The sequence below is a fragment of the Podarcis erhardii genome (assembly GCF_964252035.2).
Source record: "Podarcis erhardii genome assembly, chromosome: 1".
In the NCBI taxonomy this organism is placed as follows: domain Eukaryota; kingdom Metazoa; phylum Chordata; class Lepidosauria; order Squamata; family Lacertidae; genus Podarcis; species Podarcis erhardii.
The window spans coordinates 68,828,884-68,856,056 of record NC_138497.1 but is presented as its reverse complement, the minus strand read 5'-3'; the positions used below and the strand labels follow the sequence as shown (position 1 = coordinate 68,856,056).

Sequence of the window (27,173 nt, the reverse complement as noted above, 5' to 3'; positions counted from 1 at the left end):
GCGCCTGCAAGCTTACTTGGGAATAAACACCCATCCGCTGAACTCAGCGGGGCTTATCACGGAGCAAACCTGCATAGGATGGGGCTGCGCGTTTCTCTTTACGCGCGACTCAAACCTTAGGCACGTTGACGGTGCGAATTAAGTTGCTGGGAATTAAATGCGGCTTTCCTCTGGGTTAAGCAGCCTTCACGAAAATCGGTGCGTGCCAGTTTAAAGACATGGGAGGGCGGAACCAACCGAAAGCAAACTCTCCACCAAGTTGCCTGCCTGATAGCCAGAGAGGGCGGGCGGGCGGGCGGGCGCCAAGATGTTTGTTTTATGAGGGTCAAGGACGGATCGTCCTCGTCCTCCTCCCGCCTCCTCGGGAGACAGTGCCGCGGAGCCCGGCGGAGCGCCGCCGGCCCTTCACAGGGCGAGCAGCCCGGGAGCAGGCCAGAGGCTTTCCCGCGGCCTCTCTGAGCCGCTTTCCCCCAGCAGAAGGTGGGAGCGGAGGCGCCCTGAGGAGGGAAGGGCTCCAGCTGCGCCGGCGACGTCTCGCGAGAAGCCCGTCGTCGGCCATTTTGCCATTGATTGGCGCTGGCGGAGGGAGGGGAGGGCAGGCGGCTGAGGCGTTGCTGCGCTCGCTGAGAAGGGGGAGAGGCGGCAGAGAGACACACGCACGCACGCAGGGAGCCACAGAAAGGAGGCGGCGGCGGAGACCGAGACCGTAACGATGCCGAGCGTGCCGCGGCCCCGCTCCTCTCCCTCCTTCGCGGACGGCGCCTCCTGCTGACGACGACTCCCCGCCCGAAGCTGCCGCGGGCCCCGGGCTGGCTGCGCCACTGGCCATGGTGCCCAGCGAGGAGAACCAGCTGGTCCCCAAAGAGGTGCGTCAGGGGCCCTTGGGCGGAGGCCGCGCCTTCAGGCCCCGCTTCAGGCGGCGGCGGCGGCGGCGGCAGAGGAGGAACGGGAGGCCGAGGCGTGCGCGCAGCCTCACGGAAGGAGTCGTTGCGTGCCCGGGCGGGTTACAGGGGCGGCGAGGGCCTGGGGCTTGGCGGGGCCTCGTTTGGAAGCCCCGGTGTTGCCTGTTCGGGGACGGGCGGGCGGGCTGGTGCTGCCGGGTGTTTCTCGGCAGGGCCTTCCTTCGCTGCTCTAGGGCCTTGCGGAAGGGAAGGGACGGCCGAGAGGCCGCGCGCATGAGTGTTGCTTCAGACGTCGCGAGGGGAGGGGGGACCTGTCACTGTGAGGAGGGAGCGAGGGAGGGAAAGGCCAAGGAGGCCCTCGGGGCATTCATTCGTGTCAGCAAGCGCAGCTTTCCAGGAAGTCGAGGTAGGTTCGATAACCATGGAAAGTTGCATGCGCGTTGTGATGCAGCTCACCTGTGCTCCCACGCTGTTGAGTGGCAGTTTTGCAGCACCGGCAGAGATCCAGGCGACAGGTGTGGGCGAAAGTTCAAAGGATGCTGGAGAGAGGAGGAACTTCCCGGGTTAGTCGGGGCAAGTTCATGTCCATGAGTTCAGGTTCATAGTTGTAATAGGCTCTACCTGGAAGGAGCCTTTTATGCGTGGTTTGTCTGCCATGGATTCGTGTGTGTGTGTTGCAGAGGATTCTGAGGATCGTGGATGGCACTCACATAAACACACACACACTCACTCAACTAACTGTTCATGTCGGGGTGCTGACTCTTGCAGGACATCTGGAGAGAATGCAGATTTCACACTAGGGCTGGGGTTTCACACTAGAACATGCTGTTCCCCCTGCTCTGGTACTTCGTAAAAGAAAAATAGTGGTAGACAACCTGTTTTCCAGGGAAACCCATCCACCATGACTGATCTTGTCACTGAAGAGCTACTGATAAGGGTTCTCTTGAGTACAGTTTGAAAACCACTAGTGTTAGAGTTTAATAAAAGAAAATAGAACCAGACTTCCAAATACAAGGAATATTATTCTGGTTGTGATTGGAACCATGTTTTTTTTACAAAGGTTGTGAAGACTGAGAAAGAGACTGGTAGCTCTTCCTTTATGAAATGTTGGATTGGGGAAGTGATAGAGAAGTGTTCTATAATATTTTGGTGGGAAGGAATGGTACAGGATGGTTTGCCCTATGACTTAGGCTGAAGCAATGCTCTTCCAAGTAGATGTATCTATCTATAGCAGCGTTCAATATTGGCCAGGCAACAGGCGTATTTTGCACCCGGCTGTCAGCCACTTGTGACCACGATAGCACCTGACATCCCTACCACCTGGAAGTGAATGCCTGGGAATCCTTAGATCTTGCCTGTTTTCACACACTAGCAACACATCCCATAGAATTCTATCTGTTATATTTTATCTGCACAGTCAGAATGAATTTCAGGAACCAATTTTTATTCAGTTTTCCAGTATGAACTTCTGTCCCCCAAATGGCAACTAGGAATTCCGTTTTGGCCACTTTTACTCTGGTTTAAGGAGTCATTTGGCAGCTAGCTTATATATCTGAGTTTCTAACACTGAAAGACTTGGATACTGAACTGAACTGTTTCTGGATTATTTACACATTATTGCTTTTCATGTAAGAAAACTCCAGTGTTGGCTTTAGACTAGACTGTTACCTTTCCGCTTGTAACATGAGAAATAGCCTTGAGATTGTTGGAACTCCTAGAGGATCTTTTTGAAGCGAATATAATCTTTTCTTCCAAGTCAAATCTTTTCAGTTGCAGGGGAGTAAGATGGCATATAATAAATTACCATACTGGAATCCTGACCCTAAACTCATTCAGTAAAATATTAAAAATAATTTGCCTTTCTACATGGGAACAGGTGTTTGGATGCATCATTGCAATTACACAAGTTCATAGAGAAGAGGTCACACGCATGACCCAAAAATGCATCTGAAAACAGTACAGTACTTTGTTTGCTTTGCTCCCCCCACAAAAAAATATTTAGTACAACTTACCTTGTATTTTGAAGTCACAGCATAGTGGGTTTCCCTACCCACAGTTAGGGCTGTGAGTTTCTTCAGCCCTAACCACTAACGTGGTAGGTTGTACAAAATAATATAGATGAGAGGGGAGGTATGTATGTGACATTGTCACACATAAAAATTGTAGCTCAGTGTATTTGTTTTTTTTAATAGTGTATAATTTCCACATTTATGGCATGTATGACATACCCATATAGTTCTGAATTATATAGTAATGTGAACAATAATGGTGCAACATCATGTGACAGCCAAGAAGCAAAGGCTAATAGCAGAAGGCCTTTGGCAGTAATTGTAGATAACTAGCACAGACTGGAATGATTAATGGCAGAGTCTGGCTCTGATCATTGTTCCTCTGTAGATGTTATTCAAATGCCTTAGAAGCTTATTTTTATCTTCTAGAGCTGAACAGGATTTCAGTCCTCTTCTTTTTGGATATATTGAATTCTGTACTTAATAGGATGAAGAAAGGTTCTTGTTTCTTCTAACCTCACATTTTAAAGAAATCACTTAACTACATCTGTAGATTGTGTATAATTCTTTTTTGTTTCTTCTTAAAATATAATCATGAAACATATTTTGTAGTGTTTTTTGGACATAAACACAGACTAGTACACACCAAATGATTAAAAGGAGCTGCATTCTTAAATCTAGTTCAATGTAATTCTTAGCATGTTTACTAACAAGAAAGTACATATGAGTTCAGTGGTATTTATTTTCTAGTTAGTTGCAGTCTTGATGGTATAAATATGCATGTAAAGGTTGGAAACACTTAACTTTTTCTTCAAGAAAGTCAAGGGTGGTGTGGGATGCCTCTGAAAATCCATCAGAATACCCCCCCCCAGTAGCATTTTATTTTCTACTTTAATTATTACACTGTACTACCTTTCGATTAGAGCACTAGAAAGCATTGCATTTTATATCTCTAATCTCTACTCTTCAGACACTGATACTTTTCAGAGTAGAAAAATGGTTTGTGTCTGTATGTGTATAGGAGTTACTTTTTCTTGTCAACCCCATATATTTTTCCAGAGTTAACAGAAACATTGTGTTTGTATATATCTATGTATCTATATTGCATGATTTTGTAACCATAAATCATTTCCCCCTTATAAAATACACTCCCCAAACTGCTACATCACATTTTTGTAGGAATGTTCATAACTTAAGTATACAGTAGCACCTCGGCTTTTGTTACACTCGGATAACAGAAACTTCAGGTTGTGAAAGCGGCAAACCCAGACGTGTTTCACTGCGCGCACATTTGCAGGAACACTCTACTATACCGCACATATGCACAGAAGCGGTCCCTCCAGTTGCAGAAACCTCAGGATCTGACTGGAGCTCCGGAACGGATCCCATCCGCAACCGGAGGTACCACTGTGTTACGAAAATGTCTTGCGAGTTCCTGCGGGTTTTTTCCCCTTTTTTCTCCCTTTTCCTAAGCTGCTAAGCCACTTATCAGCTGATCCGCTGATAAGCCGCTTAACAGCTGATCGCTAAAAGCCGCTAATAGCGCTAATCCGCTAAGCTGTCAATGGGCTTGCTTCGCAAGACGAAAAAACCGCTATGTCTTGCGAGGCACCACTGTAAATATTTTAGTGAAATTTATGCCAACTGGGATGTACAGAAATGCATCGTGATAATCCACCAACTCTTTGCTTCAGTTTAGTATCTGAAGGTGGGACACATTTCATTTGCATATTTTTATGTGCAAGACAACTTAATGAATAGCATGTGTTTTTATATTCTGCTGGAAGCTGCCCTGAGTTGCTGGGGAAACCCAGCCGGATGAGTGGGGTATAAATAAAATAATAATAATAATCATCATCATCATCCAAATAATTACTTGTAAAGGTTCTGTTTCTAGTACATAATTGCAGTGATTTGGTACATAATGTGAAATACATTAAAAGACTTAATAAACTTGTAATATGAATACTTTTGCCAAAAAAGCTAGCTACTAACATGCATAGGTGAATATCACATTGTTGGACCATGCTGCAAGCAACCTAAAACAGTTTCTGAAAATTAAAGAATGTGTTGTTTTAATAATTAATTTGCAATTAATCCCTTAGCAGTAGTTCAGAGTACATATGCTAAACTTTGAGCAGCTACTGCTCCACAGGGTGAATTAAATCAAATTGTTATTTCTTTTAAATTTTTAACATATTCTTGAGGTGCTGGAACACTGGGGAAAACAGCACATGAAATTAGAGGGACAGTTGATATGTTTTTGGCAGTGCTAGAGTTCAAAGCCAAAAAGAACTTTTGCATTTATAACCATACTACAGATATATGTACAATATAGTTATATAGTGTAATATATTCATTGTAGGGTCAAACATGCAAAAGTAAATCAGTTGTAGAACTTTTCAGCCAGTCACTGAGGACACATAGTACAAATTGATTTTTTTTTGGAGCTGGGTTGCATAAATATGCTTGATGCTATTATTCAGTTGAGGTTAGTACCTTTTTGAAGCAGTTTTAGCAAATTTATTTAAGGCCAGGCAACAAAATCAGCAACAACTTACAATACAAGTATTGGTCTGGAAAACCAGGATCATTGGAACTGTATTCAGTACCTTGATTAGAGATTATTACGGTTGGCTAAAATTAAAGCTGTAGGGCTTGATTAGGTTCAGAGGTAAAAAAGTAAAGGTTGATTGCAAGCACCTGGGTCAATGAAGGCAATATTTTAATTGTAATTTTTAATTAATTAATTAATAATACTTTTTTTCTGACCTCAAAACAGCTTACAAAATATTCTTAAGGTAAAATTACATGTGAATCTTGAGAAATTTCACAGAGTATGAAAGCAGAATTATTCAGGCAGCATTTCCTATATCGGGCAGCAGCTCCTCCTGAATTCTCTGAGGCAGGGGTCTGGGACTGAGCAGCTGGATTGCACTACTTCAAAATATTACTCTATAAAAAACAGTGTTATATAATACAACTAGCCCATCCAGTCCCGTACACTTTGCTATGTGTGGCAGTTACTCTACATAGTTTTAGGTAGAAGTCTTTTTCAGCACTTCTGTGTGAAATCTTTTTAACTAAACACTCCAGGAGATGAACTTGGAACTATCTGGTTGCAAAGCATACACTCTGCTGGTGATCTGTGGTCCCTCTGCTGAATAAAATACATACAGATTGTATACAATGTAAATAATAACAGCTGCGGTTTGAACTGGCAGAAAACTAGACCCAGGCCTGGAGGAGAAATGACTAATCAAAACTGAGGCAAATAGTAGTCTTTGGATTTATGTTTAGTCATGTCTGCTGAACTGTGTGTTATGGAAATTTTGATTTTCAAGGCAGACTGCTGTGAGCTCCATTTGCAGAAACTAAATAGACAAGGATTATGTTTTACTACTCAATCTTATGTTCATTTTAAAATTTAAAATGATGATATTGCAGTTGTCATAAATAGATCTTGCAGATTCTCTGACTGGATATGCATCAATAGAAATGTTATTTAAAATTGGAAATTGCAAAACTTTGGGATGTGATATGCAAGTGCTCTGTTGCAATAATCATTCTCCATCTCTGAATCAATGCAGACATCCAACATGATGCAATCTCAGTGTTGCTGGACTACAACTCCTGTCTTCCTTTACTTTTGGCTGGAGCTGAAGGAAATTGTAGTCCATAGCACCTGGAGGGCATCATCTTGGCTGTCCCTTGTAGTAGGCATACATGGGAAATGGATATTGTTCTTCTCTTTTTCTAATAGCTTTCCTTTAAAAAAAAATGCATGCCAAATCAACAATATTTGACACATCTAGGTTGCATCATAGCCATGGATTTTGTTGACATGTTGCAGAGATCATACATTTTGGGATCATACACATACACAGTCATAATATCACATTATATAGCCACAGTATTTGTTTTCATATCACTAGGACCACATCCTCCACAAATTTGTTCAAGTCACATTTCCAGTAAATTGTGTGCTCATTTGTTGACCATAGAATGAGATATTCCTACCATGGTTATTAATGGGTTATTTTGAATTGCAGGATCTCTTTAAAATGAAGAAAGTCAACTGCATGCCAAAATTAACAAGGATACTGCAGTAATTGAAGGGCAAAAAGTTTTCAGATTTTTTGGCATTTCTATGGTTATTATTTGGTGATGGCTTTGCTTAGGTTGATTGAGCTTTAGAACTGTTTAGTGAGGTGCAACATAGAAACAATTTCTGGCCAGTAACTTTTTACAGTACTTGTACAGATGATATCCAGCTCTACATCTCCTTCAAATCAGAACCAGTGAGGGCAGTGAAGGTCCTGTGTGTGTGTCTGGAGGCAGTTGGAGGATGGGTGGCGGCTAACAGATTGAGGTTGAATCCTGACAAGACAGAAGTACTGTTTTTGGGGGGACAGGGGGTGGGCACTCCCTGGTCTTGAACAGGGTAACTATGCCACTGAAATACCAGGTGCGCAACATAGGAGTCATTTCAGATTCACAGCTGTCCATGGAGGTGTAGGTCAATTCTGTGTCCAGGGCAACTGTTTACCAGCTCCATCTGGTATGCACACTGTCTCACCAGAGTGGTGTGTGCCCTGGTATCTCCTGCTTGAACTACTGCAGTGTGCTCTACTTGGGCTACCTTTGAAGGTGACTCTGAAACTACAACTAATCCACAATGCAGCAGCTAGACTGGTGACTGGGAGTGGCCACCGGAACCATATAACATCGGTTCTAAAGGATCTTCACTGGCTCCAAGTGCATTTCTGAGCACAATTCAAAGTGTTGGCGCTGACCTTTAAAGCCTTAAATGGCCTCTCCACCCCCATTGCTCAGCCCAGACACTGAGGTTCTCCTCCAAGGGCCTTCTGGCGGTTCCCTCACTGCAAGAAGCAAAGTTACAGGGAACCAGGCAGAAGGGCTTCTTGGTAGTGGCACCCTCCCTGTGGAATGCCCTCACTTCAGATGTCAAGGAAATAAACAACTATCTGACTTTTAGAAGACATCTGAAGGCAGCTCTGTTTAGGGAAGCTTTTAAGGATTAATGTTTTTAGATATGTTGTAAGCCACCCAGAGTGACTGGAGAAACCCATCCAGATGGGTGCAATATAAATAATAATAATAATAATAATAATAATAATAATAATAATTTCCCCATTAGGAATTAAATTCTGGACATTGCTGAAAGTTTCACAACAATATGGGAATGGTGCACCTTTCTCTTGTGGCCATTGGAAGGGGAAAGGCCTCAAGATGCATGTGCTTGGGTTTGTAATAGATTTAGTTGCCCTCTGCATTAGGTTAATCTAAAACATTGATGGGGAACCTGTGACCCTCTAGAATCGATATTCTTGGACTCCCAACTCCTGTCATTCATGACCATTGGTCAGGCTGACTAGGACTGATGGGAATAAGTCCAGCAGCACCTGGTGGGTCAAAGGTTCCCTATCCATGATCTAAAACTTTGAGATCTCAACCAGACAGACTGTGAACTAGGATTTCCACATTCTTTTAGGCTCAGTTTTCCAAGTGTTCATTATTTTAGAGGAAAATGGTTTTTCTTTTTGCAAGTAACTTTCAAAGCTGTATAGATATTCTGAGTAAACATTTGAAGATTCTTCTCCACTTCAGGGTGCTATAATCTTACTATTTTGTGTTTATATACCATAGGATATGCTTTGGAGATGCAGACAAAGTATCTTTGATGAAATGAAGAAGAAATTTTCGCAGGTAGTTAGCCGCAGTAAACATTTAAAACCGATTGTTTAACTGGGTAGTAACAGCATGAGACTAGTACTTGTTAACATCTGCATGAGTTAGTAAAATGCTTTGTGAGTGTACTTTGAGCTTTATTCTTACAAGGAAGCTTTGGTATTTGGGTGTGTGTGTTGTACAAAATGGTAAGCTTGGTTGCTTTTGTTGTGTAACATTCACAAGAATTAAAAAGCATGGTGTTAGAGCTCCAAAATAAAATAATGTGCTAGATGTTTTTTAGAAGAGTTGTATGGCACATAACTGAAAATAAAGTAGTGAGTATGTCTTATGAGCTTTGTATCTGCTTCTCATTAAGGCAGGAGTGTTTGCTTTGCTGCTTACATGACCTTTTTAGCGTTCATGTGGATTGTTTTGTTTATAGTGAGCACATACACGTCTGTCTTTTTGCTGAATGCATGTTTGATTCTATCAAAATGTTGGCTATTGGGAAGCATTTTTCCAGAGAAAATGACACGAGTGTGTTTTATTGGATGTGTAGTGAGAAAATAGTAGATATGTTTTTAAGAGCATAACATTGTCATGCCTCAATAATAGACTGGATAAGAGCCAACAAACAGAGATCTATGAGTATAGGGCAGTATACAAATTTAATAAATAAAAATAATAGCATGAAACATTTCAGTATGCATAATATGGGGTGGTGTGATTTATAATTTTAGTACTTCTTAATGGTTGAAGGAAAGGGGCTTTGGTAAAAAAAAAAAGATCATTCTAAACACTGTCCAGGGAGGCTCTTGATGTGCTGAGAAGAGAGAACCTTTCAGTTGTTGTACAATTTGCACAAGTAAGCAAACAACCCAAACTGCAAAGAAGTTGTTTCACACAGTTGCAGGAGGGGAGATTTGGCTTATTTTCACCCCTCCCCTTCAGTATTTTGCTGAGACACACTGTGGTTTACAAACAAACAAACAAGCTGCAAATGGTTAATGAATTGCTTCTCAAAAATGACTTGACTCTAGCAGTAAAGTAGTGCCTCTTTTCTAGCTTTGCTTTTCATTTCTCCTAATAATATTTTTGCTGGCTTGCCTGGAAGAATAAAGGCTTGCCCCCTTTATTTGGATACTTGTGAGTGGGTGCGTGGGTCCCTTCTTCTGTAGGTGGGTCCCTTCTTCTGTACCTCCCCACTCTGAACTTTTTTGTGTGTATCTGGTGGCGTGTTTGGTATGGAGGGAGGAGTGTAAGTAGAACAACTATTATTATATATTGAAATATATAATAAAACCATTCTGGTCTAGTTCTTGGTTCTGGTCCCTAGGTTTTAGCCAGGGTTTTCAAGCTGATATAATCATGCTTAGCACTGACCTTGGTGTAAATGTAAATGAGGCCACTCACCTGCCAATAAAACAATGATATTAAAATGTTACATGATTGGCTTGTGTTGTCCCACCAATCTGTCAAAATCCTTTGCATGGGGTTCCCACTTGAGAACTACACCACCAGGGTCACCCCCATGTTTGGTATTCTAGGAAGCCCTGAGCATAGGCCTGGCAAAGTGGCTGTTTCTCCTCTACTTGCCATTGACAGGGATAAAAGAAAATGCTGCTTAGTGCTGAGTTTGAGTGCTTTTGAGATCTTCCTTAAGGGAAAACCTTGACAGGCCAAGATTGGAGCGTGAGCTGGAGGTACTTTAACCCTCATTTAAAATATTACAATCAGTTCTGATTGCTTTACTTGTAAAAGCATATAGCAGAGCTAGAGAAGATGTAAAAATTGCAGCTGCAAGGATCTGAAGGATAAGTTATCTTCTGAAAAATGCTTGCAAAAAGATGACCGGGGTGGCAGCATGTTGGAGGCTTGTTAAATGGCCAGCTGTATGGAGAGTAAATATACTGTTTGTATATACAGCACCAACAGTGTATATAACACATTACAAAGTGTTGTAAATAAATAAAAAGGATGAGTTATTGGTCAAAAGGAGTTGGCAATCTAAAATACAGTTGTAAATACTATGTAGTTGTAGAATAGGATTAGGTCTTTGGGTGTAGCTCGAGGTTAGGATTAAGTCTGGTTTGCACAAATAGTGATTTACCAAACCAACACAGCTCATCAAGTTTGGCAAGCCCCTGTTTTTGCATTCCCAAGTAGACTTCATGACCAAACAGTGTACTATCACACTAACAAACTGTATTTAGATGACAGGCTTGGCTGCAATGTACAGGCTTTGTTGAAATGGGTTTTCAGGGGGAAATTGAGGGAGATAATAGATGGCACTATTTTCATTTTCAGCATCTGAGTGTTTGATATTAAAACTAGCTAGCAGTTTGGCAGGAATCGGAAATCTGTGGCCCTGTAGATGTTTCTGGGCTATAGCTACCATCATTCCAGGCCTCTGACCTTTCTGGCTGGTGTTGATGGATTTTGGAATTCAGCAACACCTGAGGGCACAGGTTCCCAAACTCTGGATTAAGACAGACAGATGTAATTATCTAGAAAAATTGTAGTTTATTAGTGGGATTTATTATTGTCAGACAATGCAGTACTGTGTAACATAATGTTTTAACAAAGCATGGATAGATAAGTGTATCTGACAGTAGCTGGTCATCGCAGCAAGAACACAACCTTTTTCTCCCTCTGCCCCATACATAGCTTGCCTCTGATTACTGTATAATGTAAGTCCTGCCATTAGAATTCTGTGCTTGGCCATTGGTTTAATCTAGCATGACAGTCTTGTATGTAACACTGCTGTACATAATTCAGTTGACCATGTAAAGCTAATGAGAGGGGGGAAAGTGTGGGAACAGGATCAAGTATGGAATTAACTTGGGGAGTGTTTTGCTAATCTCTTACAAACCAATTTAAGTTTATTGTTTGCCTTCAAATAAACATGCAGTTGGACCATCAATAAAAAATTAACTATTAACTTAAATAGTCTAATGGAAAGAGAACAGAGGTATGAGGCCCACCCATTGTGGCCAGTAATCAGGGATGAAAGATAGCATGTTTACTACCATGTTGACTATTTCTGCTCCAAACAATAGTTATGGATGACTGTAAATAAGTGCTCACTCTTGTACCATTTCTTTTTCCTTCCTCCATATAGCACCCTTCTGTGCTTCTTGTTTGGCACTTACCATAACTTCTGATTCTACTTTGAAGGATAAGCATTAATTTACTATGTGAACTATGTACACATACAAGCAAACTAAGGTTATTGTTAAACAAAATGTAGTGGGAAATGTGAGATGGGGAAGAAGCAATATACAACCCTAGATCAACATGGTTTAGAGTGGTGAAATCCCCCCCCCCAGATGATTGCCTCTAATGCTGTTAAGATGGTGCAGTCTTAAAGAAAATCATATGCTCATTATTTTGATCCATGAGATAATAAAATATTTCACTTCATTTTACGAAGAAGTTGGCTATGTTTAAGCAGAGGTTGGATGGTCAGTTTTAAAAATCTGTTTTCTTCTTCATTACAGATCGAAAGTGCCGCTGATGAACCTAGAGTGCTTTGTATAATCCAAGATACAACTAATTCTAAGACCGTTAATGAGCGCATCACTTTGAACTTGCCAGCTTCCACTCCAGTAAAAAGACTGTTTGAGGATGTGGCCACTAAAGTGGGCTATATTAATGGAACATTTGATTTAATATGGGGAAATGGAGGCAGCGTTGCTGATACGGTAAAAACATGCTATCTTCCTTAACAGAGTACAAATGTAGACATTTTGGGGAATACTTGTATAAATGTTGGAGGCAGTGGGTGGGATTCATCTAAAGAAGCCATTCAGAGGCAGCTTCCACAACAGAACTACCCTCTTCCTCCTCTGCACAGGATTGGGTCTGTTTATTTTTATGCATTTTATTAAAATATGCCTTCTGTTTATATTGTTTACATATGTGTCATGCTGCTTGAATTTCTTTTTATCAGTTTATTTAAATGAATTTTTAAATACTGAAGTTTTTTCTTAATTTGAACAGCATGAATCCTAGAATATGTATAACAGTGATCACCACCTTTATTTAGCCCTGTGGTCACATTTGGAGTTTGGCCATTTCTTCCCTTCTCCAGATCAGCCCTTCCCCCACCGACACAGAAGGAGAAGGAGTGCATGAAATGAAGTAACATTTAAAACATAAAACAGAAATTAAGACCTGGATGTGTGAACTCCCTGGCCTCTATTTTATTCATTCTGTTTCTGTATCTTATTGTTAGCAAACTGTACAGCACTTCTAATGCATGTCCACTGTACTTTGTATTTAATTTCTAGTTATGCTGTAGAGGCTACTAATGTTGGAAGTTTAATAAATTGCCATTATGGGTGGGGTGTCATGCAGGTGCATTCTGTAATTTGAAGCACTTGTATGGTCCCTGTGCTCTCAGTAGAATCTTGAGAAATTTTGATTTCTATTACAGCTAAATGCAGGGAGAGTGTGCTGATGACCAGGGATATTCCAGGTCATACTGATATTTCACATTAGGCCTGTGGTTCTATCATCCCCCCCCACTTGTTCTCCTATTAATTTAAATTTTCAAAATAAATAGTAGCCAGATCTATTTAGCAAACAATTCCTTTGTTTTGTTGTAGACATCATTGGATCAGTCAAGTGATAAATCTGTTGTTGATGCTGGTTTTGAACCTGGGAAAAAGAACTTTCTGCATCTGACAGATAAAGATGGAGAACAACCTCAGATAGTATTGGTAAGAGAATTTAAAATTATAAAACAAGTACCTATTATGTACCTGCATTTTCTTTATGAATCACTTTTAAGAAAGCTTGGTTTTTGCTATAATTTTTATTTTTACTGGTACCAGTACTGTATGTGTCATTGCCTAGTATAGGTTCAGAATCTTGTGCTGAAGAGTATTATAAAATGAGATAGCACTGACTATATAAATAGGAGTGGAGAAGATGGAGAAATGTTAGTGGAAAAACTCTACAATTCTATGATTCTGTGGAAGGCTCTGTTTGGCAAGGCATATAGGTTCTCTGCATGCAACCAAAGAATTGTTCTGTCACAAAAGACTTTGTGAATCTGTATATTCCAGTAAACAGAAACTAAGACATTTTTCCACTTAGAGAGAGCAAATTTGTTGACTCTCTTGCTGGTAACACAAGTAAACCAGTTCCAGTAATCCCCACTGCCCTTCCCAAACCAGTACGGCCTTTTAAGAAAGAAGACCACTTTAGCTTTCAGGCATGCACTTAAGAGGAAATGCATGCTAAGACTTCAAACACAATAGTGCACTTTGTCTTCCCATAATTGTACCTCATAATTCTGATCAGGCCAGTGCAATTTGAGTGCTGAAAGTAGCTTTGAATACTGATCAGCCTCAGATTGGAGCATCAAAGGCTTTTTTGGAGCACAGAGAAGGAGTACCTACACCTAGTAGTTGGGAGAAATTGATCCTGTGCATTATTGCTCAACTAGCAATCTGGGTTTGGGACTTACTAGGTGGGAACATCATAGGAACTCTGTTTAGGCTCCCTTCCCTCCTCACTCCCATTACACATTCTCTCTTGGAGAGACTGCTTTGTGTAGTACTTGTGGATGGGACTGTTGACATGTGCACTTAGTCTCTAGACTTCCTTAAATAGGATAACTTTGTGTGGATGGATTTGTATTAACTGCATCCTTTGCAAATGTGCTAGTTAACGTATCTTATCTTTTAGGATGAGGCCAGTGGAGCAGATGACCGTAATCCAGACAGGTTTATAGGCCCTCTTCCACGAGAAGGTTCAGCTGGTTGTTCAAATGATTATGTTGGTCAGAACTATTCTTATACATCAATTCTGAGTAAATCAGAAACGGGTAAGGTGGTTTATTATTTCTCTTCCACTGTATAGTAAGGCTTCAATGGTCTGTTAAAACAAGTTATATATTGGCAGGACAGAATATAGCCATACACCTCACTTTTGTGTGCGGTTTGGTGCAAAGGGAAAAGGCCTAGGGAACTGTTGTTGGTAAAACTACTCCCAAGCATGGTATGAGTGAGTAGGAAGTGGTGGCAGTGAACCCACTGCCCAGGGTGTGAGCTGATTCCTGTTTCTATTATTTGCTTCCAAGTTTTTTCCCCTAGTACAATTTGATACCTGGGCTATATAATGTATTGAGAGCAGATTGTTCCACAGGTCTCCAGGCATGTTCCTTTTATTTTACATGTTAAACACTACTTTGACCTTTGCAAGTATTCCATACGGCTAGAGAACTCAGACTGCTCTCCAAAAATTCAGCACTGTTTTTCCCAACCCCCATTCACAGTTAATATACTTTTTTTTCTGCCTGCCTCTTTCAATCAATCCTAGCATAGAAACTCTTGATCCTGTTCACCCCTCCACTAATACAGAGATTTGTTCTACAACCCTCTGTACCTTATAAATTGCTGCTGTGGAGGTTTGGGAAGCCTCTGGGTGTTTGAGATATAGAATAGTGCTGCAATGGGGAGTGGGATTTCTGAAAATTGCCTTCCTACTCCCTCCCTTCAGTGTGAAGCTTCTACTGGATCTTGGGGCCTTCCATGAATAGGAGGACTATTCTGTTTACAGCTACTTAGAATCTAAACCCATGGCTGTTATTACTTTCCCCAGTTCATGAATTTCAAGGAAACTAGTGTATTCTTGCATTCTGATAGTCTAGCGGGCCTTTGGATTAGTGGTAGACTTACAATGGTCGCAATCGGAAAAGCAATGTCTGTTCCAAATTTCATTGAAATTATTAGAATAACTGTTAACCTGTTGAACAAGAAATGTTACTCTATTACTTTTGGGTGCTAGCCTGGCTGCTAACCATGTCCTCCCCCCCTTTTTTAAGGCTATGTAGGTTTAGTAAATCAAGCAATGACTTGCTATTTGAACAGCCTTCTGCAAACCCTTTTCATGACTCCTGAATTTAGAAATGCATTATATAGGTAAGTGCATGTTATCAAAAATATTTTAATGTCATAGGTTTCAGAGATGTTCTAATGTTGCAGTTTTCTGAAATGTAAGTTTTTGTGATAGTTTTCATGCAGCATTACTTTTGGCAGTTACGAAAATGAGTATTAAGAAAAAAAATCGACTGTGTGTGTGTTGGACAAGATTTTCCCCTCCCAAAGCATGTATTTTTATGAAAATCATTCTAAGAAATTAAACTTTAGTTATACTTAACCTATACTTGAAATCCTCCTTCTAGGTAAAACAGTAGTGGGCTCTTTCTGATTCCCCCCCCCCCATGAGAGCACATAATGTAACAGGGTTAGAGTACATTCATGCTCCTATAATAACTTCTTCTATTTGAAGTGTCATGACTACTCCCTCTGCAACACAGTAGGAGCAAGAACTTTTTTTTAGACAACTGGCCATTAGTATTGGAACATACTTTCAGAATAGACCTGCAGTTTTAAAAGTTGGAGTTATCAGAAATAACAATAGAATATTAGAAGGAGCATTATTCTCTGGTAATTAACCTTGGATAAAATCAAATTTGATACTCCAAGAGATGTCATGAGATTTTTGTTTAAGCAGGGAGGCGCACAGGATGCAGAATGCTCATTTTTCTGTGCTCAAGCACTTGAGAGCATGTTCATAGTACTAGTAGTAGAAAAAGTGATTTGTAGCTAATACCATGTTTCATAGTGTAGATAAAAAATCGTCTTCTTCTTCTTTGGCGATCACTCGTAGCCAAGTAAGATTGTCTTCCATAAACATGGTTTTAACAATGATTCCGTAAGTGACTGTGGAGGCCAGTTCTGGATCCACACATCCTTTCACAGTGGGGACATTGGTTTCTGGGTAGGAGTTGATCACGGTGTAGTTTTGCCAAGCATGCCTTCCTCTTAGCACGTCTCTCCCTTGCGTCCTGAGTTTGAGTTTGTCAAAGTCCATGTCACCTTTGGTAAAGGCTGTTCTCCAACTGGAGCACTCACAGGCCAGTGTTCCCCAGTTGTCAGTGTTTATACTACATTTTTTAAGATTTGCCTTGAGACAGTCTTTAAACCTCTTTTGTTGATCACCAGCATTACGCTTTCCATTTTTAAGTTCGGAATAGAGTAGTTAAGGAGCAATGTATAAACCTTTACCCACTGTATGGTTCAGTGTGTCTCTGTAAATTCTAGGCCAGGGGTAGGGAGCCTCTGACCTGCAACATTGAATAGACTTGGCACGTCCCAATTTGGCCTCTTAGGCCATTCACCCCCAATTCACAGCCAACTTCCCCACATTTGGCAATAAGCTCCTTGCATTCTGGCTTTGAAGCTGGTAATGCAAAGGATCTTCCTCTGTAGGCTGACTTAAGCCTTGCCCTTGATGTCAGGTGATTGACAGGTGGGAGGCTTTGCTTACCTCTCAAAATGGCCTGAGGTTCTATGACTGCAGAGGTCAGGATTCCACTCACTGATGGGACTCCCTTTCCCCACTCTTGTTCTAAGCAGTGTTTAATCCTGTAACAGTATTTGCAAGAATTCATGAGAGTTCACATTTTGTGATTTTATTAATTTCATTTTCTAATGGGTATACAGTGGTACCTTGGTTTTCAAATCTCTTCTTTGATGAACATTTCAGTTTTCAAATGCCGTAAACCCAGAAGTACCATATTTTTTGCACCATAACACTCCCTTTTTTCCTCCTAGAAAGTAAGGGGAAATGTCTGTGCGTGTTATGGAGGGAATGCCTATGGGTGGCATGCCTACGGATTTTCCTCCTCTAAAAACTACGTGCGTGTTATGGTCGGGTGCGTGTTATAGAGCGAAAAATACAGTAAATGCTTCGGTTTTCAAACACGCTCGGAAGTTAAACATGCCATGTGGCTTCCATATTGAGTTTTCTGTATTGAGTTTTCGGTTTTCGAACGTTTCTGAACTTGAACGGTCTTCCGGAATGCATTATATTAGAAAACTGAGGTACCACTGTATTTGGAAAACAACTGTTTTATAAAAAAAGTGTGCAATGTTTCATAATGCTTCTTTATAGAAAGTGGTCTGATGAAAACATTAAATGCTGAAGAATTGTTGCGCATGTTTTCTTAAAAGTTGTTTTTATGTTCTATATTAGACTATGCTAAGCATATGAATTAGGATTTCGGGTTTTCCATATTTGCACCTTGAACAGCAATTTCTACATCAGCTTGTCGTCCAAGGAAGATCTCTATCTAAAAATGTACATTAAGAAGGCAGCTTTTTAAAATGTGTTGTAACTTAATTGCCTGATCCTACTAAGACCCCTCCTTTTTGTTAATAGATGGGAATTTGAAGAATCTGAAGAAGATCCAGTGACCAGCATCCCTTACCAGCTTCAAAGGCTATTTGTTTTATTACAGACCAGCAAAAAGAGAGCAATTGAAACAACAGATGTTACACGAAGCTTTGGATGGGATAGTAGTGAGGGTAATTAAGACAAATTGCTTGGTTAAATTTAGTGTAATTGTTAGGCTAGATATAAACTGACATTCTGTGTTGAATGTGGATTTGTTCCATAGAAAGAATCCCAGAGAGTACATTAATCTTCTGAGGTGCTGGATATTTTTTTTTAAAAAAAATTGATTCAACTTTCTCTGGAATGGAGAATGCTCTAAAAGATATAGGCATTGCAAGTTTTTGTACTGTTTTTACAAACATTGTTTAAGAACACATGCTGGATTATCTAGTCCAGAATCTTGGTGACCATGGTAATCACCTAGATGCTTCCAGGGATAGCAGAAGAAAGTCAAGCTACTTTTAAATGATTCTTGGATAAATTTAAACCTTGTTTTCAGTGGGTGAAGTCTAATATTGTAAGAGTGGACATCCCCTTCCACGTCCCCCCCCCTGCAGCTGACATGTTCCCCCCAGATATGCTTTGATGGGTGCAGAGGAGCTGCGGGGGCGGGGGGGGGTAGGAATTCATTCTGCCGACAGTATCCATTCTGATGGTGGCTGGACAATGTTTCATTTTAAGCAGTATCTGCATTATCTAGTAGGCAGACGGGGGTATTGGTGACTACTGTATTTCTTTTATTTTTTGTTCCATGCAAACATGAATTCATATTTGCAATTTTGAGTTGTTACAATGAATTCACAGAAGTAAACTTTGTTATGTGTTCAGTGCCTTATTGCTTTTTATCTCCTAGAAACTATTTTTGAACTATGAACTAAAATAAATTATTGAGACTAAAATAAAAGGTGTGTTAGAAGCAGAACTTACAGCTCTTTTTAGTATTGTTAAAGTCCAAAGTGTATGTTCTGCAGTGTTAGGTCTGTATCAAACACTGCTGTTGTATTTGCGCAAGAGACATTTGTGCCGCAGAACTGCCCTTCTTTTCTTGTGCATCTCGAGTCTGCTCCAGAGGTTTTAGGGACCCCAAAACTCCTGTTGTAAATGTCCAGGTTTTTTTTTTAGGTTTTTTTTTTTTGAAAATATGAACATGCTTGGAAAGAATGGTTAGTTTTTAGCCAAGTGTTGCACATGGGAGAAATTGAGTGATAATATCCTGCTAAGCTGTACTCCAAGTAAACCTATCAAAATCAGTGCACTTAACGTTAGTCATGATTGTAGCTAATAAGTTGGCTGCTTTCAGTGAGTCTGCTCTGAGTATGACTTTGTCTGCTAGTACCCTTTGACCCCAAAGCTAGCAGAATCCTAAACAGAATAAGTTTACTGTGAAGGGAATCCACCTCTCTAGGTCTGCCTTGATATTACATAAAAGGTTCTGCCCAAATTAATTGTGGGGTTTGCGTGTGTGCGCATGTAAACCAGGTAAACAGCATTCTGCAGGTAGATGTCTGCCTAAGGTCACTTTTATTTTCCAACAGCCTGGCAGCAGCATGATGTCCAGGAACTCTGTAGAGTCATGTTTGATGCTTTGGAACAAAAATGGAAACAAACAGAACAGGTAACAGTTTTGGCTCTTCTTTAAAAAATAATGGAATAAAGAGGAATATCATGCTACTTGAACTAGAAATATTAGCTAGAATGGATTAAGTAGATAATGTTGCGTTGGACCACATTTCAAATGCTAACTTCGGCAAAGACATTGAGATGGTATGGTGAAAGTCATGCTCTTAGATTTAGCTAGAGAAGAAATAATAATCAGAGGCTATTAAGACTAATTGGAGAAAGAAACATTTTACCTGCCCTGAACTTTGTGAGTAGGTTTATTTTCTGTTTTGATGAATAACCAGTATATTGTAATAAAATTAGATGGAAATGAGAGTATGCTCTGCTTTTTAGTAAAAGAACACTCTTACTTGACAGATACAAAAGGTATTGGCAGATTTCACACACTGTGAACTTCTGTCTTATCCTTGTCAAATGTTACTTGTGCATTTCAATATGAATACCTTTAAATGCCACAGGAATGAATATTGTATAAAGCAAGATAATATCTTGTTTGTCTCCCTTTGGCTTTGCTGAAATATTTAAATTCTTTCTCAATTGCAGGCTGATCTCATAAATCAGCTCTATCAAGGCAAGCTGAAGGACTATGTAAGATGTCTGGAATGCGGCTATGAGAGTTGGAGGATTGACACATACCTGGATATTCCATTGGTCATTCGGCCCTATGGCTCCAACCAGGCTTTTGCAAGCGTGGTGTGTACTGCTCACCTGAATGCTAATGCATCTATGCACACATTACATACATAATGCAACAGTGGTATCACTTTCTTGAAAGGTAAGTATCATCCTAGATACTCCATCTTGGGTTGTCCGTCTTTGTGCAGTAAACCAGCTAGCAAGTTCTAGAAGTTTTTTTGACCCTTCAATGAGTCCTACTGGTGCATGTTTAAGAGGGAAGTTCGGCTAACTGATTTAATGGTTACCGTAATATTATTATGCTCTTTTTTGTAATGCTTTTGGGATTTAGTGTTAGTTCTGTTTTGGTATGTTGATAGGTGTTTATTTTATTAATATCTAAAAAGTGTTAATGTTGTTGACAGTTGTAATAAAAATAGAGCAACTGCTTGTGGTGGTAACAGGAGTTTCTCATTTTACTGCAGAAAGGAACACTTTTTGAAATGAGGAGTAAGAGTGTGAGCCATATTTTTGGTGTAGTTCTCCTTAAACTAGTGAGAGGTGTCATATATGCAAAGGGAATGTGTATGGAATTCTAATTTAGATTTCCATGTGTGCTGTGTGTGGGTGTGTTTGCATGTAGTGAGGGGATAATCTTTGGCAGAGAACACAAACAGCAATAAGAGGAGTCATGAGAAAATAAGCCAAGTAGGTAGGATATCTTCTACAAAAGTAGGTAGGATATTCTACAAAATCCTTCCTTATGGTGTGGTAGGTGATTCAGGTGACCCCATCATATTTGATAATATAGATGAATAGATTTTGCATATACATCTGTTTTGAACCGAAGTATAATATGCTGGACATAATAAAAATCAACTGGTTTGACTAAGCTTTTCCAGTTCAAAGACCACATTAAGGGTTTGTCATCCCCTACTCTGAAGGCCACATGAAAGTGTTTGCACACACACACTTAGCAGTGGGAGGAGCAACCAAGCAGTGCCTGCTTACTTGGCAGCGCTTTTGCTCCCTAGCATAGCGCTAGTGTAGGAGAAGCTGCTCCTCTCCCACTCCCTGGTGGGAGCACATTTGTGAAAGCCTTGCCTTCTTGCTCTGGTGGAACACTATTCTTGGAGATGAAACAAGAAGGAAAACTTCTTTCTCTTTCTTAATACTCTGGCCAGTGAACCATAAATGCTTTCTGCCCACCCTAGAAACAACTGAACCAAACAGCTGAAAATTGTTTGTTTAGTTTTAGCCATTTTCATGTATTGTTAAATTTATCATGCTATTTAGTATATACAGGCAGCAGCCATTTTAAGTGTGTCCAATTGATGTGTGATTGCCAGTGTGTGGGTCCTTTTGGACCTGGAAGAGGGCATGGAGGCGGGGCATGATTATGTGTGAGCTGCGAACATGCATGAGGGCTGGGAACAGAATGGCCCCCCACCCACCAGCAGTTTTACTGCAGGGTGTTGGGTAACTTAAGGGCTTATAAATGTGACATTATCTAGTAAATAGAACTATTCTGAATGCCTCCCTATTTTGATTGGTATTAAGCTCACCATTAAGTCATCTTTTTAATTAACTGGCACCTAATTTCCCTTGTCTCTAGTGTATTTTTAAAAAATGTTGTAATAAGATCTACTGTCTTAAATGCTTTCGCTGAGGTGGGAGATAAAAAATTAAGTCAATTAACTATCACAGGATGTGCATTTTGCATGAATATTAACTACTGGAAAGTTGCATAGATACCAACTCTTATTCTGTCTGGTTGAAACAACATCTGTTTCTATCATGAATATCTGCACATGAGAATCAAGTTTATCATATGTTGAGGTTCTTCTAAAGCTGTGTTGGAAACTCTGTTGATGCTCCACTTAGTCAAGCTCTTATATTTTTCCCTGAATTGTATTGCAAAGTTGGTTATTTTGGTGGTAGAAAATATTTTAGCTGTCTAGTCTTTAGCATTTGGGAACTATGGAGGATACTTGCTTTTGGAGAAAGGAAAAAATCGCATGTTTCTAAATGGAATTCTCTGAAGGTAGTATCCTCCATTGATCCACAGATAAGTAAGCAGTGGGCTCAAAGGTCATATCAGTCACATAATGGGATCAACACATGCGCTAATAGGGCTTGTGGAAGGGAATGTAAAACTCTTAGATCTTGCTAGTCAGTTCCTGAGGGACTTGCCACAGGCGGCACTACCCAAAATAGGGAATCTAAGGAGGATACTACCTTCAAAGAATTCTAGCCAAAAGGTAAGTGATCTCTTATTTTTTAAATAAAAGTAACAGAAAACATGTCAATTCCTGGCAAAAAGAAAAGGTCTGTCTTGTCAGTGGTTGCCATTATACACTACAAAGGATTTATACTTGAAATTTCTAATAACATTATGGTAAATGGGATTTTTGAGAGAAATTACAAGCTTAAGATATATCCAACTGTTTATTTCTGACTTTGCAAATCAAAATAGAGATTAAATTTCTTAACTGGAAGCTATTGGGGCTTTAACCTTTAATTGCCATGTCTGTTTGTAACTTGAAGAAATAGTTTAGTTTTCTATTCTGATCTCCCATTTTGTTTTCTTTTGCATTATAGTAAAGCTTCAGTGTTTGAAGGAAGAACAAGAGCTTTGTTGTATTCCATATAAGGCCATGTAGAAGAGCAGTTTTAAAAAATTAATTGCTCAAACCTTATGAAACCATCAGTAATTTGCTGTTGGTTAAGCTAATGATTTGCAGGTTCCAAATACAAATCTGAAGAAAATGCTAAAAGGGGAAGTTTGTGCTGCTACTGTTTGTTTATAGAGGAGAACATATTTAAGAATTGTGTTATGGAACTCTTGCATTTGCATTAATATTGTACAGACTTTCAGTATATTGCAATCCCATCTAGTTTTAAGATTAAGTGCAGCTTACAGCTTCACACATCAGAAAAGGGTTTAGGATGAAAAATACTAAAGAATCATCTTCCTTAGCTTCATGGTAGTGGCATTGTGTTGGCATTACTGAACAGTCTAGGTTCTACTTTGACCTTGTCCAAATCAAGCTTTCCAAAGGACTTCTTCAAAAGCATATTTCCCAAGCTGATGTCGTGGTTTAAGATTAAAATAGGCCATTGTCTTGAAGGCACATCCTTCATCAACCATGCTGAAGCTGAGCAGGTTTGTGTCTGGTCAGATGGGAGACTGACTAGAAACCTTACACACACCACTTTGGGTACCATGGAAGAAAGATGCAAATGAGACTACTTATAAACTGCTTCAGTAGAAATGTCATTGTGCCAGCTCTACATAAACTGTAGACCAGCAAGGTGATAGAAGCTCACCAGTCATGCTTTGTGACTTTCCAGACAATTGAAAATCACCTGAGGGAGGGGGGTTGTGCCAAGTGCCCAGCAAAAACAGTTCCTAGTGGACCACTATTTGTAGCTGGTAGCCTGCACCACCAAGCCAGAACTAAACTAAGATGCCATATTTTGGGCACAGCACTTCATACTAGCCTCTAGCCTCTAGTATGCATTCCACCCTACTTCTGAATCTACCCTACTTTTCAGATAGATTGATATATGTAATCTTTGAAAGAGAACTAAAACTTAAATTTTACAATAGGAAACCCTCATCCTTTAAATTTAAATAATCCTTTGAATTTAACTTGGTGGCTGGATTGGCTGTCTGTTGCTCCTAGTCCATCCTACAGTTGGATGTCATTTCTTACACGTGAATTGTCTTACTGTTTGGGGTGGGGTGTATGAGTTTTTAAGGGCAGTAACTATAGTAAGGCTGCTGTGTTCTAATGCTTCACATGGCAAATTAATAGTAATCAGAATTTTGTTACAAGCACCTGGAAGCATTTCTATAGAAAAGTTAGGCTGTTTGCCTTATGTGTTTGCAAGAAAACAAAATTGTTAGGAAACACAACAGTTCAAAGTGGTAAACTTAAAGAAGTATTGGTAATCTTACACAAGCAGATATTGGCAGTAATGAAACTTCCATGAAAGTGGAAAGTCAGTGGATGCAGGAAAAAATAGTGCAATCCTAGACATTTCTACTCATAAGCAAGCCCACTTCCCAGGCATTATTCTCCAGTAAGTGGATAGTGAGCTGCAGCCTGTTAGTTGTATGTGGTCCCTTTTATTTCAGTGCAGCTGAAGTGTAGTGAACATAGGGTTGGATGTTGCCTCCCATGAACAGAAAAGTTCCCTCTATTCTTGGAAGGCTTCTTATCCAACTAAGGAATTCCACAGGCAAAATGGGTGAGTAGGTGGTTTTTGTTGATTTTGCCCTGAATAACAGGGTTGGGGACCCTCAGTTAGCATGAAAGGTGACTGCAGGAGGAACGGGAAATTTGTAACATTTCTCTTCCCCCTTTTTTCTGCCATCAGTAGCATATTGAATAAAACTTTGAGTTCTGTCACCAGTGGGAGCAAACTCCAGATCAAACATCTAGGACATTATATTATCCCACTAACCTAGAAGTAAATCCTATTTAATTCAACAGTACTGTCCTTGATAGTGATATGAGAAATGAAGTACTTTGGGTGATCTAGTGTCACATTAGGTTCTGCAATGGGACATCACCTCTCTCTTTTACCCATGCAATTCAAGGTCTGCTCTGAAAGCCCCACCACCACCACCAAGACTCTGAAGCAGATTTAGGGGAACACTGGGAAGGGAAGGATGCAGTCACAGACACACTTTGCTGTGAATTATTTAGTGGATGATGTTATTGATCAACATTTTCTTAGCCCCAAAGCTAACTTGCTTTGAAAGGAGCCTTTGGAGGCCAACCATGACATGGGATCTAACTACTAGAATAAATTTTAAATGGTTTGACTTTTCTATAATTTCTTCTTGACTTTCCTTGAGTCAGAACCACATTGAAAACCAACTTATGCTAGTTAATAGAGACATTTTGGTAGAAATAGTATTTATAAAATACTTTTCAATTTCATTCATATAAGGCAGAAGCATCATAGAATCGTAGAACTGTAGAGTTGGAAAGGGACCCTGAGGATCATCAAATCCAACCTCCTGTAATTATACAAATTATAGAAAATTGTAGAAAGAAGTAAAAAAAATCTGATCTGTAAAAATCCCATTAAAATTACTTTGAGCATCACTTCCTCTTTGGTAAGCACTAAAGTCATTAAATAATGCATTACCATTCATGAGTTTTTTTCATTCAAGTTCTGAAGATCCATAGGAGCATCACTTGTTTTTGTTTATATCTGTATATATATCTATATCTATATAGATATGGATCTATATAATAGTATGGTTCCTTGTTGACTTGCACATCACACAGTCTACATAAATTTTACATAACCACTTTGTCAATCATTCACATGCCATTTTTTTAATGAAAAAGATGCAACACATTCTGTTGTACTGCATATTTCTATATCTGACTAATTGCTTCCCACATATAAGATGTTGCTGGAAAAAAATACCTCAGCTGTTTTGGTGCAGATTACTTAAGCATTCTAGTCAGCAATTGTTCCCTGAATGGCCTTATTAGCAGGTCATAGTTGTAATCTAAAAATCTATATTTTGTACAGGTGATACACATGCTTGCTTTAGATTGATTTATATTTTATAGAGTCAAAATTGCAAAATCTGTAATCCACTTCATAGTAATTGCCTTCTGATGCAAAGATTGTCGCTTATAACTGATTTAAAAAATACTTCCTTGTACTCTGCAATATTTAGGTACAATTTTTAAAACAAACAAACAAACAAAAACCAACGGTGCAGAGGAGCCAAGTAGAGTAGTTCCCCCTACCTTCCCCATTATGGTTTGAAGAACAGTCCCTTTGTAAAGAGTTCTTCTCTATCAACAATGACAGAATTTTTGTTCATGTGGAAAAGCTGGGGCTGTAAAACCTTTGTTCTGTTTGTTCTTAGTGCTTCTCTGAGCTCTCAGAAATGGAGGGAGAAGGGATGAATTGGAGGCTTTTTGAAGACCTTCCCATATCCTTGATCTCCTCCCAAAGTGGGATCCATCAAACAACATGCTTTAGATAGTAATCTTATAAGCTGTGTACCAGCCATTTTGCAATTGGTGAGTTTTCTCTCCCATTAAGCCCCCTATTATTTATTTAGAAATCAGGGGACAGCTGTTGATCATGAGAGAAAGTGACTTTCAGAACTTTTTAGAATGTCCTTATCTGCCTTTAAATTACTCATTTTACAACATAACAAATGGTGTTTCTGATTTTACCTTCACCAGTGAAGGTGCTTCTAGAATTCATGAGCCCAGTCTTCTGTCAGCTTTCAAGCTCTGTGTCTCAATATTTTTAGTTACTTTTGAATAAAAGACTCACCTGGCATAAATAGAAACTAACAGGTCATATGCTCAGCATTTTTGACAAGTTGTTTCATACAACTCATAATTCACCCCCCCCCCAAAATATTATTCATAGTATTGGGAAGAAGAGAGAAATGGGGAATAATGCACTGAGAAAAAATAATAATCTCTCTTAATTTCCTATGCTAAGGACTTCCAGTTGATATGTTCAAAACATACCTATTGTGCATGCACCATTTGTGAGGTAGTCACACATGTCTCAAACCAGAAACATTACCTTATTTTATTAAGGGATTTCTGTACCACCCTTCAGCTTTCATTTTCTGAGTGGTGTGTGTATAGTGATAAACCTATTAATACAAAGATATAATCTAACCACTGAAAGCATAAAATCCTTGTAAAAACATACTAAAAGCACAGGAGAAAAAAAAGGCCTTTGACTACTGGCAAAAAATGCAGTGCCATCTTTTTGGCGCCAGGTGATTTTTCCTGGACTTCCAGGGACAGGACATTGCAACTGGAAATGCCCTGTCCCTTGCTGCCACTTGCCTTACATCAAACTGTGGAGAGGCCCTTGGAGGAGGTCATTAATGTATAGTCAAATTTATACATTTTTATTACTTGGAGTGACTTACAACAACTAAAAAACTACAAAGCATTTGAAATACAATGGTATGTGGGAGTAGGCATTTCTTCAGGTACCAAGAGTCAAGTACTGAGGCATGCTTCACTGTTGCCTACATCTAAGCATTCCTTATCCTCAGAAGAGT

General features: G+C 39.8%; 1 protein-coding gene across 3 annotated transcripts in view; it reads left to right on the top strand.

The window, feature by feature from the left end:
• The first annotated feature begins 383 nt into the window (after nt 1-383).
• USP47 (ubiquitin specific peptidase 47) overlaps nt 384-27,173 on the top strand; it is a 47,293-nt gene continuing 20,503 nt past the window's right edge. Inside the window, exons 1-9 of one of the 3 annotated variants that reach the window (XM_081840131.1) lie at nt 384-866; nt 8,582-8,641; nt 12,106-12,309; nt 13,216-13,329; nt 14,303-14,441; nt 15,441-15,537; nt 17,843-17,988; nt 19,393-19,472; nt 20,021-20,170. In XM_081840131.1, coding sequence (XP_081696257.1) covers nt 828-866; nt 8,582-8,641; nt 12,106-12,309; nt 13,216-13,329; nt 14,303-14,441; nt 15,441-15,537; nt 17,843-17,988; nt 19,393-19,472; nt 20,021-20,170 — 1,029 coding nt within the window. In that variant the 5' untranslated portion in view covers nt 384-827. The remainder of the gene's footprint in view (nt 867-8,581; nt 8,642-12,105; nt 12,310-13,215; nt 13,330-14,302; nt 14,442-15,440; nt 15,538-17,842; nt 17,989-19,392; nt 19,473-20,020; nt 20,171-27,173) is intronic. The other 2 variants (XM_081840130.1, XM_081840132.1) reach the window with 2 other exon arrangements.